The sequence below is a fragment of the Ptychodera flava genome, chromosome 22, assembly GCF_041260155.1.
Source record: "Ptychodera flava strain L36383 chromosome 22, AS_Pfla_20210202, whole genome shotgun sequence".
NCBI lineage: Eukaryota > Metazoa > Hemichordata > Enteropneusta > Ptychoderidae > Ptychodera > Ptychodera flava.
Window position 1 is genome coordinate 27,089,151 of NC_091949.1, and position 13,830 is coordinate 27,102,980.

Genomic DNA, 13,830 nt, shown 5'->3' on the forward strand with positions numbered 1-13,830 from the left:
CGTTCTTTATTTCTTGGTCATTAAAAATGAAATATATGAAAGATCAATGTACAGTCATTTTGTAATTGTCAAATGAATATGATGGTTCCTTTCCGAAACACACATACTTATGAAAGAGTGGAAGGTTATGGGTTGTCCTGGTCTGCCCAAAGGCATGACTGGTATGGACGCTTTTAAAGTACGTGAGAGAATATCCTCTACAATGAGGAAAAAAGTAAAAGTCTATAAATGACTTGTATACATTGCAAAGCAGTGTAACCAACTGACCAGACCCAAACAATTAAAGTTCAGCTCAGGGGAAGGACTGAAGGAGCTGAAGAAATATACACGATCTAAAAGTAACGACAGATGTTTTATTCTCACAGCAGACAGATTCAGGGCAACGTGAGTGTCTAACATTGGCCCACTGGAGGAAAGTTCAACTCGTTTCTCGAAAGACCAATATGACAAATGTTAGGCGCTGATAAGTAATAGCATTGAACTGAATGGAGTAACGACACTACTCCATGCAAGCTAAGTTTCTGAGGGATAAAATGACACTTGGCTCCTCTCCCAACCTTGAATGTGGACAAATTATCAGCCTTACAACGAGAGGCAAGAATATTTCCTCCTTATAATGACACTTGAACTTTTATGACCTCTTTTCACAACATGTGTACACGATTTCTCTGTACAAAACGTCGCAGATTACTGTCCCCTGCCCCCTTTCTCATTCGCTAACTCTCAGAGAGCCTCACATATTGATAACTAATCCAAAGTTGAATGCAGGAAACTTTATTTCATTGTTATTTTAAATTTAAGATATTTAAGTGGTGCCGTTATCTGTATGCAGGAATGCTCTGAAGTGTTATATTTGTGCTCAGTAATTTGCTTGATGCCTTTGACAAGGGGTAAATTTATATTAGATTTTAAAAGGCACAAACTTTCTAAATAACAGCACTGATATGTGCAAGACACAGAATGTTCGTCCCTACTTAGCAATACCGGACAATTTTAAAGCTGTGCTTATTTCTGGAATACCGTACGGGTATCAGAAGCTGTTTATTGCTATATAGCAACTTCATGTGCTTGTCGTGGATTTCAAAAGCATGAGTCGTGGATGAGTAGTAAGCATGAGTAGTAAAGGGTGATGCATGTCAGAGTACTATTTTTCTCAGGAACTTGACTGGCAAAACTTTACAACAATGTCATATTAGAGCGATCAATAGCAGAATAACTGAATGAATGGAGTCTAAAATATGATATAGACAAAGACAATTAACTAGCTTTTTATGTGAATTACCTTTTCCTGAACAACTGAAACTGTATAGTACATGATCATGCTGATGATGATGATGATGATGATATTTTTCCACTGTTTATTTAAAGTGTCTACCAAGAGCATACCTATACATCGTCAGCTGAAGTGGTTAAATATTTTCTACATCCTTCTGTGTTTTCTTTTCACTGTACTGAAATTCTGGTGTTAATGTGATTATGCATAACTTATGCAGAAAACTACACTGAGAGCCGTTTGTTATGTGAGGTCAGTGCGTACATCCTGAAATAAAGTGCACTAGTGTGTTAGTTGAGTGTATTGAAGGTGATGAGCTGCCCTTATGTTAGAAAGCCTATATTTTTTTATTATTCTAATAACAACTATGCACGAGGTATTACACATCGCATTTTATCGCGTGTGTTGTGGATGGTAACTATCAAACATTGTCACAGCTTGTAAATATAGCAAATATGTGAATCATTCACTGGAGATAAAAGGGACAGTGATTGTATGATTTTTTAGCTTACAACCTTGGTAACATTTAACTGTACTGCGTCATCAGTAATCCCCGTTGTGTATCTACGGTCCTGTGTATTCCCGCTTCATAGCCTGTCTAGAAAGTATGATCGGCAGAAACTCACACAGCTAAAATCACAATTTCTACAAAATCAGGAGTCCGATTTTTCGAGATTTTTACTGAGTATCGATACAGAATGAGTGATGTAAGATTTTTGTTGTCAATAGGGCTAAACAACTACACAAATCGCGGTTATTTTGGTATTCAGCAGGGTGCGACGAATACTTCAAAATTTCGTACGTTTGGCGTCAATTAGCAGACGGGTGATTCATCGCGTATTCTGCAAATTGCCTGCATGAGACATTTCGTCGAGTCCGTTGTACAACACGGTAAGTAAGACAGAGCCGATTGATACGATATCAACTGGCTAATCGCATGTCCATGTTGTCGAAAACCTCGTCACCCATTATGTCTATTATCACACATACCCAACCACTATAGCATCACAGGGAAAAGTGGGAAGTCCCCTGCGGTGGTGAGGGGTGCGTTCTTTGTGTAACGGTTTATTTTATTTTATTTTATGAATTTTGACTATGATTTTTCAAATAAAGATTTCGACTCCAAACCTGACTATTATGTATGTCAATCCGTGACTGGAAGAGGCCATCTGAAAAATTGACTCAGATTGCGAATGCATTTTAAATATCACATGCATTTTTATGTCTAAAACAATGCTTGATTTATGTAAACTACATATTTATCATTCCATTTATATATATGATAAAACCTTTACGGCCCTGATACAGCTCTTGCGTCGCACAGCGTAATGGGCCATCGAACACTCGGACCCTTCCGCCGCACGACCTCGGTCCGCAAACGCCGTACCAGGGTCGTAAAGATTATTCCACTTCACGGCACATCGGCGATATGATGGTCTACAATGATACATCATGCCAAGCTTCTTGAGGTAGCCATGTATTTATCTAAAATGTTCAGTTCCAGCGATTCTGATCTTGGTATGCTGAACATTATATCTTGTTCTCTGTCAGTAACGTCTTCTTAATTAAAGATCAAGATCAATTGGATGATTTATTGAGATTATGATTTAATATAATCTAACACAGTATCAAAAGTGTGTATCAAACACCACAAACACTACGGTAATCGCGATTCTTTTAGGATTGAGAAGGGAAATATAAATTAATTTTTTGTGACCGAAAATGGTGTTCGGTGTCAAGTTGAGGTTCGGATGCTTGACCGACTGGAGTTGTCAGCTAAATTTGTTAACTGTAAATTACTGGAGCATGAAACGCACCAATGTAGAGACAATGTTCATGCTGTGTTTAAAAAGGAAATCAAGACGCCGTTGAATAATATAGACCTTGTGTTTTGACCTTGGCCTTATGACTTCGGTCACCTGTACACAGGTTCTTTTGTTTGATTTTTGTGCATTTCGAAGACCCAGTGGATCTTTTCATCAGTCGCCCAAGTACTCAATTTGCAATTCTTGACTTTCGGCTGATGACAGCCATCTTTCCTCGAAGAGGAAGATGCTGAATTGTTAAGAGTCGTTAAGCTTCCAAAAGTCGAGTCGTGAAATCGATATAATGATAGACTACGACATTAATAATGCGAACTATGATAACACAAGAGTGTAACGCCAGTAAGCTTATATTCCAAAGGAATAATTTTTACGCAAATAGTTTTCAGAAACAACAAACTCGACGCTTATCGCATAATCATAGTTTTCGTCAGGACCGACGAACCACAACCAGTGCCGTTGAGATTAAGTTGATGTTTGTTCTCGAAAAATAGCGTAATTTTGTCTAAATTTTCAGACCTCTGTCAACTCTAAAATCTTGTATAAATCTCTGAATGAAAATGAGCGATCGTCTGCCGGTGGCACTTGCCCCGCACATGATCGTGAGTGTCATTCCTCGCTCAACAAATCGACAAGAAATTACCGACAACTACCGTAGGGCGAATTGATATTAAAAGTGGAATGTACGTAATTCCCTTATATTGTTCTTTAGTCAGCTCTTGACTTGGTTCAAATCTGTGATTTTTGAGTGTTTTAGTGGGTTGACCGCGATGATTTGTGTTCTTTTTAATTTGAAACGCGTGAGTGGAGTGAATCCGGCAGAAACTAACTCACTACTGCACAGACTCAAATGTAACGCGTTCAATCGCTACGAAAACCTTGCCACAGCTGCAAAATTCCAAATAGATTTGCATGATAGGAGGGATACAGGAGAAACTAGTACAAATTATTTATTTGTTAGAAATTCACAAAGTCTATAGTAAGCTCGTGAAATACTCGACTCGTGGTGACAAGATCATCACGTCACTTGTATTTTACTTCGCTGAACAAAAAAGATTATTAATATCTAATCGTAATGTTAATATTGTCGTTGATATTCAGATTTATTTTATTATGTATACTTTAGCATTAAAACGTAGCGTTATTTCTATATCTTGCTCTGTTTATCAGTTGCATAACAAAGTAAAATTGTTAACGCCGAAGGATTACGACATTTATAAATATTAGTTATGTGTGAGTTTGCGTTGAAGTTCGATTTCTAGCTGCAACAATTTTATACCGTTTTATGACGCAGTCCATTTAAAGAGACAAAAACAAAGGTGATGAAATAAGTAATATATATAATTCAATTTTCCAACCTATTATTTCAATCATCAAAATTTGTAAAGACATGTCGCTTTATTTGTCAATTTAAATGGTTGTCGATTTCTCCATGTGGTAACGAAGTAAAGATATTTGCTGACTTCCTTTCTTATTGTTTTTGATGTCATTTAATTAAGTACCTAATAGACAGAAGATACTTCGGTATTCCTGGTATCTGACGCAATGGAATTGTTTTTAACTTGTTTTCATTCCTTGCATATCCTACAAATCGAGACCATTGAGATCCACCACATGAAATAAAGAGTGGTGTTTCTGAAAAAGACAGAAACATATAAGAGTTATTTACATTGTACTTTGCTGAGTGTTCAAGGAATAGCTTCCCGCTGAAAGAGATTTTCTAATATGACATTTAAAAAGGTTCAATTATCAGTATCATTCGATGTAAGTAACAGATTTACAAGTTCCAAAGAAAAAAGTAGAAAATTACAGTAGTGGGAAGCCTAGGGTCACCTTGAAACTGCCAAACACTGGTACCAGGTGTCCTGAGTGTGTGCGAGTACTCTGCTACCATGCTACTGCCTTAAAGCTTACAAAAAGTCACAGGTTCGATGGAAATCGGTAAAACAACCAAATTAATTACTGTCGTAAAATCCATGTATCTTGTCACATAAATCAGAAATATATATTTGATTTTTTCTCAGTAAAACAATACCAAACGTCAGCATCGGTTACAGCAGGTAATGACAAATATATGTATATATGTAAATATAGGTGATATAAATTATATGTGTGTGTGGTGTGCATGAATGTATTGTGGATTCACGTCTGCACACATACATTTATATTAATTTTCTGGAAAACCCGATATCATTAACTTGAGATACACACATACATACGTACGTACATACATACATACATACATACATGCATGCATGCATGCATACATGCATACATGCATACATACATGCATACATACATACATACATACATACATACATACATACATACATACATACATACATACATACATACATACATACATACATACATACATACATACATACATACATACATACATACATACATACGTGGTAATTTGTGAGTCAAATGATATCTTACAATTAAGTTTCATATACATACTTTCAGCCATCTCTTGCTCAACTAAGGAGATGATATAGTTGTCCTCTTTATGCTTTGCAAGCTCATCAGATAACTGCAAGGCATCATGTATCGTGTGCACATACTTTGATTTCTTCAGGGTATCGACCATTTTCTGAAATTCATATTAAGGATGTTCAGTATTGTTGTTCGCATTGTATAGTAAATTTATGCACCGTGGTACTCTTTGTTTCACAAAAATTGTGATGGTATGTGCCAAATAAACAAGTCTCACCCTTCTTTTTGCTTCTACGACAGTGTATAAGTGTTGTGATCCCAAACATCCATAATTTACCTACTTCGAAATCTGATCTACATTATTATTTCTTCGACACATTTATGCCAAACATTATATCAAACCCAAAACATTGTGAACGAATTCATGCTCGGGTAAGTTATATTTAAGGTAGAACGCGCCTCGGGGACAGATATTCGGACTCGCAAACTTTCAAATTTTTTTTTCTTATATATCACTTGTGGGCGTTCATTTTGAAGCGCTTGGTGTAAGAAAAATTTTCACCGGCTTACTTTTTCGAAATTCGAAAATTGTATTTTTCTCCATAGACTTAACGAAGGGATGGCGGCCATTTTGAATTTAAATCATCGGTAAATCTTGAATTATTTGTTTCTCTAGCACCAACATTGGCACGGTGATCCCGATTTTTATTCTTGATTTTGAAAGAGAATGTTAAAAGATTCCTCAAGGAAAGTTTGAGCAACAGTTTAAGTCTTTCACTTTCGAGACGCATACTACCTTAAGCGATAAACTACACCAAGCGACGGTATAGCACGAGATTTTGACCAGTGCATGACATATATGCACGAGCGATAGCGAGTGCTTATGTGAAGTGAACTGGTCAAAACCAAGTGGTATACCATCGCTGGGTGTGATATTTATTGTTTTTATATCATAACAATATATTGAAATTCTTGCATGGAACGTCAAAAAAGGAATTTTGCTCTTGCTCAGAGCTCGCGCGTGTTTTATCACGAATATAGCATGATGATGGTTCTTTTCACTTCTCGACCAATCAGATCACTTCAGTATTTGCGCCATCAATATACTGGCATGATATAATTTTGAATATTTACGGTAACAATGTATTAAGCATTTTTCTCATACCATATTTGAAACTTTTTATAAAACAAAATTCTAAAAATAATTTCAACTGGCAATTATTGTCCAATTATTGTGTGGACATCATCAGTAACTTATCTCAAACTCATTCCCTGCTTTAAATCCATCATCTACTCCGTCAAAATTACTGCCAAAATGTTATTTCTGTATCAGTAATTACTCATTTACAGTGGATTTCGGGATTGTTCATGCTGCGGAAATCGCGTACTCCTGAACGACTGCGGCGCCGGTGCCTGTCTTCTTCAAGGGTGCTGCCATTCCTGATATACGAGTGGAGTGTGGATTGCATTACTTTTTACGTAAATATACTGATACACACCACTGACCGAAACGATTTCACTCGTTTCGTGGTTTTTCGTTCATGTCTTCATTCCATCGACAAAGAGAGCCATTTTAACTAAAACCAAGGTAAAACGTCAAGGAGCGTTCAGTTGTTATGGCTGGGATTGGGCAAAATCCGGGTGATTGGGGGGATGGGTCATCTGAGATTGAAAACAACAAATGGGTCATGCTGTTTTCGCACAGCACAGAGGGAGTCACTTGCTTTTCAAAATCTTCCACCCTGTCAACAAACCTTGATTTAGTGTACAGAACAATCCAGGGAATAAATGTTATTACCCTGCGCACTGGGCCATATGATACAAAATTTCGATAGTTGACACAGATTATATTAAGTCAATGAGGGATATTAATCAAATCAGGACCTACTTAGGACAACGCATATATTGCACTGTATGTATACGATAAAATATTTGCTTATTTGCCAGGCTTATTCGCAGTTGTGGCTATGCCGCTCTTATGATTGAAAGGACTTAGTGACATTCCTCAAATATCAGGGTACGTAGAAACAAAGAAAACAGAAAGCATTATTTTTTCTGGAAAAGAACTGACATTTGGTTTACTTGAGTGATATTTATTTACTAAAGATATATATTGTCCCAAGATTAAAAATGTATATGCCATGTTGTATCAATTGAGATGATATGATAGCATAATTAGCCCTCAAACAAACAACATGGATGACGCTGTACAAGTGAAGCCAATATAAGGTTAATGGCGTTACCTGTTCGTAGGGTGGTGTACAGACATACAGGCAAGAAATGTTGTGTTTATAAAGTGTTTCCCAAACCAGACCTATAATAGTATCTACGTGCTCTGACAGGATGGCTAAATTTTTCTTCACACTTTCCGTACACTCTTCTTCAGGAGCGATCCCTTCCACTCGAAACCTACAACTATATACACATGTAAAAGTAACATAATTTAGGATGTTAATTCACAAACGTTTCAAACTTCAGCTTCTCAATTTCGCTTACTCTGAAGTGTGCACGAAGTCTGTCTGTCTGTCTGTCTGTCTGTCTGTCTGTCTGTCTCTCTCTCTCTCTCTCTGTCTGTCTCTCTCTCTCTCTCTCTCTCTCTCTCCTCTCTCTCTCTCTCTCTCTCTCTCTCTCTCTCTCTCTCTCTCTCTCTCTCCGTATATATATATATATTATATATTATATATATATATGTATATATATATATATATATATATATATATATATATATATATATATATATATATATATATATATATATATATAAGCATGTTTTCGGGAGTTTTAGTTAACGGCTATATATCTGAATTTACTATGCATTCTTTAAATGGTATTCTGCATACGTACTTTACAATCCCAATGTAAGTAGAGAGTGTGATTATAAAAATTTAGAAACATACTTCTCTGCAGTTTTGTTTCTCCATTGCATCACGGCAAAGGATCCGTCGCATATTTTTCCCGTCACTTCATCTGCCATCCTGCGAATATACGGTGCTCGGAGGAAATTCTTTCCTATCTTTTCCTCGATTTCTTTATTATTAAATACTTGATCCCGAGATGTGAGATAGCCAAGACATTTCACAGGTAGCATGGCATTAAATCTTTCAGAAACGTTTTTAAGTAACAGAGGAATTTCACTCTCATCGGGCAGTGTTATTCCAATCATTCGCTCACTTTGTCGTTTGAAGCTTCCATATTCGCGAAGTTTAAATTCAACCGCGGTGTCTTCTGGGTAAGGTCCCTCTGTAATGTTTCCAAGTGTGAAATGAGTACCACAGTCTCTTTTGAAATCGTCAAGACTACTGACACTGACAATGTCCTTCAGCTTTGCCATGTCAAATGTCTCGTCGGGAGTTCGTTGTTCTGGCCCCGTTGTCTGTGTTAGATGCTTGTGCAGGTATGGTATAACCAACGTTCTGTTTTGATAGATCGCGGCAAATATTGCAAAGCGAATGTGTATATAGAGACCACTGGGCCCGTCTACGTAGTCAAACAAAGGAAGTAGATAACGCTTACTTTTAATTCGTTTTAGCGGCTGCATTTGCTTTGTAGACATGTATTGCTCCTTTGCTAATCGCTGTGCTCCCTTTCCCTCCTCTGTTGTCGCGTTTTCAAGCTCTGCTCCCGAGACGACTTTAGTGACCTGTCAGGTAAACAGGAATACAAGAACAATGCTGTAATATTTCATCGTCAACACATTTTTGACATGTATATATAAAATATGTCCGGAAGCATTAAGCGTGCGAGGCAGTTATTCCAAACATACATTAGTATGCGGGAAATGATGGGTAGGCAATTTTGTATATTACCTACCTAAGAACAGTATTTTTGCATGGAATAAATCCCATTTAAGAATTTTCCATTGAGGCTTTTCTATATCAACGACTACTGTTTCAATGCAAAGGGAACGGTTTTGCTACCGTTGGTCTTTCCGTTACTCACTCAACACTTCTATCCGTTCAATTGCTCACGTGTTGACTTGAGGTAGAAGGCAACTCAGGGACAGCTTGGCCTATACGGACTCTCGAATTTGCACGATATTTAAGCAATAACCCCCGCCGCAGGCGGATAAACACGAAATTTAGGTACAATGTATCTGTTTTAGTTGTTTTCAAGAAGTACAGAGAAACAAGTCATATATTTTTCTGTCTTATAAGTGATGTAAAGTCTGCCTACATTTAATTTTCATATAAAAGATTGTAAGCTTAACCAATATATCACGGGGTTAGTTATGTCTGTACGAAATGTGAACGATTACTGAAGTTAAATGTTGATAATAGTGCTATTCTACCAGCTGTTACCAGCTCATTCCATAAAAAGAGACGTTTAAGCTTTAGTTTCAGCGACGGATAGATGCACATAGCTGTTGACAGACGTGTACCAGCTTGACCGAACGAGAATTTGAAAAAAAAATGATCAAGTCATGAAACTTCTAAATGGCGAAAGTACAGCTTGAATGCGCTTAAAATTTAGACAAACATTCCATCATCGGTTAGTTAAAGTTTTACTCCAATGATATGAATCGACTTGTGTATATCAGACACTAGACATATTTGCCGTGTCATTGCTCAATTTAAAGCCGGCAATTGACAACTGACAAATTTAGCTGACAACTCCAGTCGGTCAAGCATTCTTTCTATACTCATGTGCATATCAAAATCTCACACTTTTGAACAATATGTTAAGATAAGGAGGATCATAGTATCGAAGATCCTAAAATATATTTCACATGGAAACATTCCAATTTTTCTTGTAGCTCTGCAAATACCTTTAAGGGATTTGCGTGCTTGCTGTGCTAACGTATGGTGTTACGGAGCCTAGCGGTCACCGACACCTGTTAAATTGTTAATTTTAACAACAATATCTCAATTACATATGTCGATATGCATACAAACCATATTTGCGACAAATGCACAAAGACGCAACATATGTTCGAATGATATATTGAAATGACGGTAAAAGTCAACACTTTAAAGGAGTAACATGAGTATTTCACGTAATGGGTTTGCATAGTGTCACGGTGAGTAAGTATATTATTTCTGACATGTAAATATAAGATCAAAAGCAGAATTGATAGATCAACACGGATAATAAAACAATCGGGCTGCTACGACGCCTTCTAAATCATGAACTGGTGACCAGCGAATGTGTGTTTACGACTTCTATATCAAGGGGCATATGCAGTAAGGGGCTCGATAGAAATTATAGGGAGGAAGGGCTAGTTTTTTCAAAATTACACACCGCGTAAAACGTGACATTAAAATTGATCAATCAAAATTCTGTACATTTATTTTGTAGACCAGATGATGAGTTTCAAATAATTTTATTTTAGCTACTAAAAACTATAGTCTATAGAAACTATTGGGATGGGTATCCGTACCGCGTCAGTCAGTCTGTCTGTCTGGATGGATGGATGAATGGATGGATGGATGGTAGGCAGGTAGGCAGGTAGGTCCGTCCGTCTGTCCTTCCGGATGTCCGTCAACTCAAATATTATGATGATTATATTATGACAAAATGTTTTTCTTTTTTTGATATTGTTGAAAATATGCAAATTACCTCAAATAGCCGTTTTTGATAAAAAAATCTTCTTCATAACCGCTGGTCAGACAGCTTTGATATTTGGTATACAGGTTCCCAGAAATGACCTAACAATAAGATTTGTTCAAATTGTGGTGAAATATGCAATTTTGGATTTTTAAAGGTCATATTTGGTCAAAAAAATTTTAAAAATCTTCTTCTTCAACTTTTTACCATTTTTGGTCAAAAGCTTTGTTTCTCAAAAGTTACTAATCTGATAGTATTTTTTGTCAAACTGCCTGATTTCTCCCTGCCACATTGAAAGTAGTTAAAGTATTCAATTTCAAATAATAGCAGCAAGGACTATAACAAAGGACAGAAAACAAGTGATGTATGATAGAGAGGGATGCGAAATTCGAACTAGTACTATTACCACTGGAATTTGATGAGCAGGCACCAAGGGGCAGTGGGTTAGGGTACCGGTCTCACTATCAAAGGATGGTGAGTTCAAGGGCCGGTAAGTCCAGAGAAACGGACTCACTGTCGGATGATGTTAAGTTCGGGACTCTAACACGGTGTTGTGCTCACGAGCAAGGCACTTAACTTCCCATTGCTCAATTGGGAAATATTATGGGTACCTCATCCTATACTTGGGAGTTCGCCCGTTGCATGATGGACAGAATTTAAAAAACAAAACAAATAAAGATATTAAATGTGAGACTGAAGTTCTCCTTATTCTGAATATCACTGAAATTAAGTTACAAAGATATTTCTAGACAGTCACGTCAATCATCAATCTGCAGGTTGGATAAATTAGCACTGGTCTGAGTCTATAAACTGAGGCTAATATAGGAAATATGCAAACAAATAAACCTTGACTCACACATAACGATGGGGATGACTCACCTCGTTTTCGTGGATTCCGTCTGTTTTTCTTATTTGCTGTTCGTCGTCCGAGTCGGTTGTAAGATTAATATGAGGCGGGGATTTTCTTCCAAATTCATCGGAATTATAAGCGTGTTGTCTGTGCCCTTTCATCCTGCCTATCAAGGCATCGTAACGGAAATGCATGAGGTAAAAATAATGCACTGTGATCAAAAGTAAAACCATAATACCGAGTATGAAGTAAGCGAATCGTGAGCAACCAAAGGTATGTTGGCAAGCCATACTGCCCAGCTATAAGTGATATATTTTCTGATTATGATGTGGCAGCATATTTGCCTATCTACTTCATGAAATGACGTATTGTGTCAAAAGGCTATAGGGGTGTAGCTGATGATGCGTTTAGACGCAACTCGTGCATCACTCGATTGCAAAGATATTTATGATGATAAATTGTGTGACCTTTTTCGATCGATAAAAGAGAAAAAAACGCATTTACTGGAACTTGATTGTGTGTGTTGCCTCTTCAGCGTTCTCTTATAGAATGAGTGCCACCATTGCCTTGGTCCCTTTTGTAGGGCAGCGGTGCGAATAAGGAATCTAAATTTCTTATTCGGCCCCACAGCCTAAAGCCCAATCAGAAGGCGGTTTACATTGAAATTGTAGCTTTCAGACATGCAACAAAATTGCCAAGGCGATGGTCGAGTGGCGCACCGTGTAAATGAGTTTGCATCGGTTTAGTCTCTAGACGGAGTGAGGCGAAGGTAAAAACACTCAGAGGCCAAAACACTCCATTTAGATTCGAGTACATGATGTCCGCTTTTGTCTAGAGCCATCGCTGTCGGCTTTTTACTCAGATTTTCTCTCTTTAATGTCAAAACGGTTGGTGGTCCGTGCCCTATTTTTAATTATCCATATTAGTTTTCATGCGAAGTATTTTTTTTTGAATTTTCTTTAATACTTGTAAATTAATGTATGCATATTTTTTTCGTCTTATTCTTTTATAATGATTTTCTGTCGCTTTTTCACAGTCAAGCCGGATGTGGTTCACATTTTAATTTTTTGCTATATTTATTCCGGGTGGTGGTAGTGTTTTTAGTGATTTTTTCGTGTTTTTGTGCACGTACCATTGCAAACAAATTTTACTTTTTTGTGAGATAAGCACTCATTGCACTTTTTATGCGAATTAGGCCTATTAGACGTGTATGTACTCAATAAGTATCGAACGGGTGTATGACTTTTTCAAATCGTTGAACACTATCTGTTTTCCAATTACTCTTTAAAGAAATTTCTCAAGTTAAAATTAAGTATTAAATGACTTTTCAGTCTTTTGTTTTTTTAATTATACTTTTCTTACATAAATTTCCTTCCGCGTAATAGCACCGAATTTTTATTTCCACTGAATGGATAAATAATTTGGCGCGCCGTAGTTTATATATTAAACACTTCAAGTTCTTACTTGTATCTAAACATCTAAACATGTTTACTAAGTGTAACAGAAAAGTGTTTAGTTATTAAACACTTAGATTTACAGTGTATATTAAGAAATTGGCGGGACTTGAGGATAATTTTTCGGAGATTCGTGAGTGGGTGGCCAAACTAGGCTAGAAATGAACGCTGGCGCGGCGGTTTGACAATCAAACACTCGTGAAAACTTGACGAGCCAATCAGTCGCGTGCTTATATAGTCTTCGTTATGTTGTCATAGTAAACAGCTATAAACACGTATGTAAATCGCCTCTTCTGGCTACTGTGCAAATACATGGTGGATAATAAAGACGAGTGTCAGAGCGCGACCATTACAATTGTAAACCTGCCAAATGTTGCACTGAGGTGCAGCCTGTCTGCAGATTTAGCAGAGGTGGTAAATGGTTGCGATAAATCGTGCAAATAACGT

General features: G+C 37.1%; 1 protein-coding gene across 1 annotated transcript; it reads right to left on the minus strand.

Moving 5' to 3' along the window:
* Positions 1 to 4,419: 4,419 nt before the first annotated feature.
* Positions 4,420 to 12,231, minus strand: LOC139122387 (uncharacterized). The gene is made up of 5 exons (XM_070687769.1): positions 11,959 to 12,231; positions 8,433 to 9,175; positions 7,779 to 7,950; positions 5,560 to 5,692; positions 4,420 to 4,731 (listed from the first exon to the last, which is right to left on the minus strand). The coding sequence occupies exons 1-5, from the start codon at positions 12,217 to 12,219 to the stop codon at positions 4,583 to 4,585; spliced, it is 1,458 nt and encodes a 485-aa protein (XP_070543870.1). The 5' UTR covers positions 12,220 to 12,231; the 3' UTR covers positions 4,420 to 4,582.
* Positions 12,232 to 13,830: the final 1,599 nt, after the last annotated feature.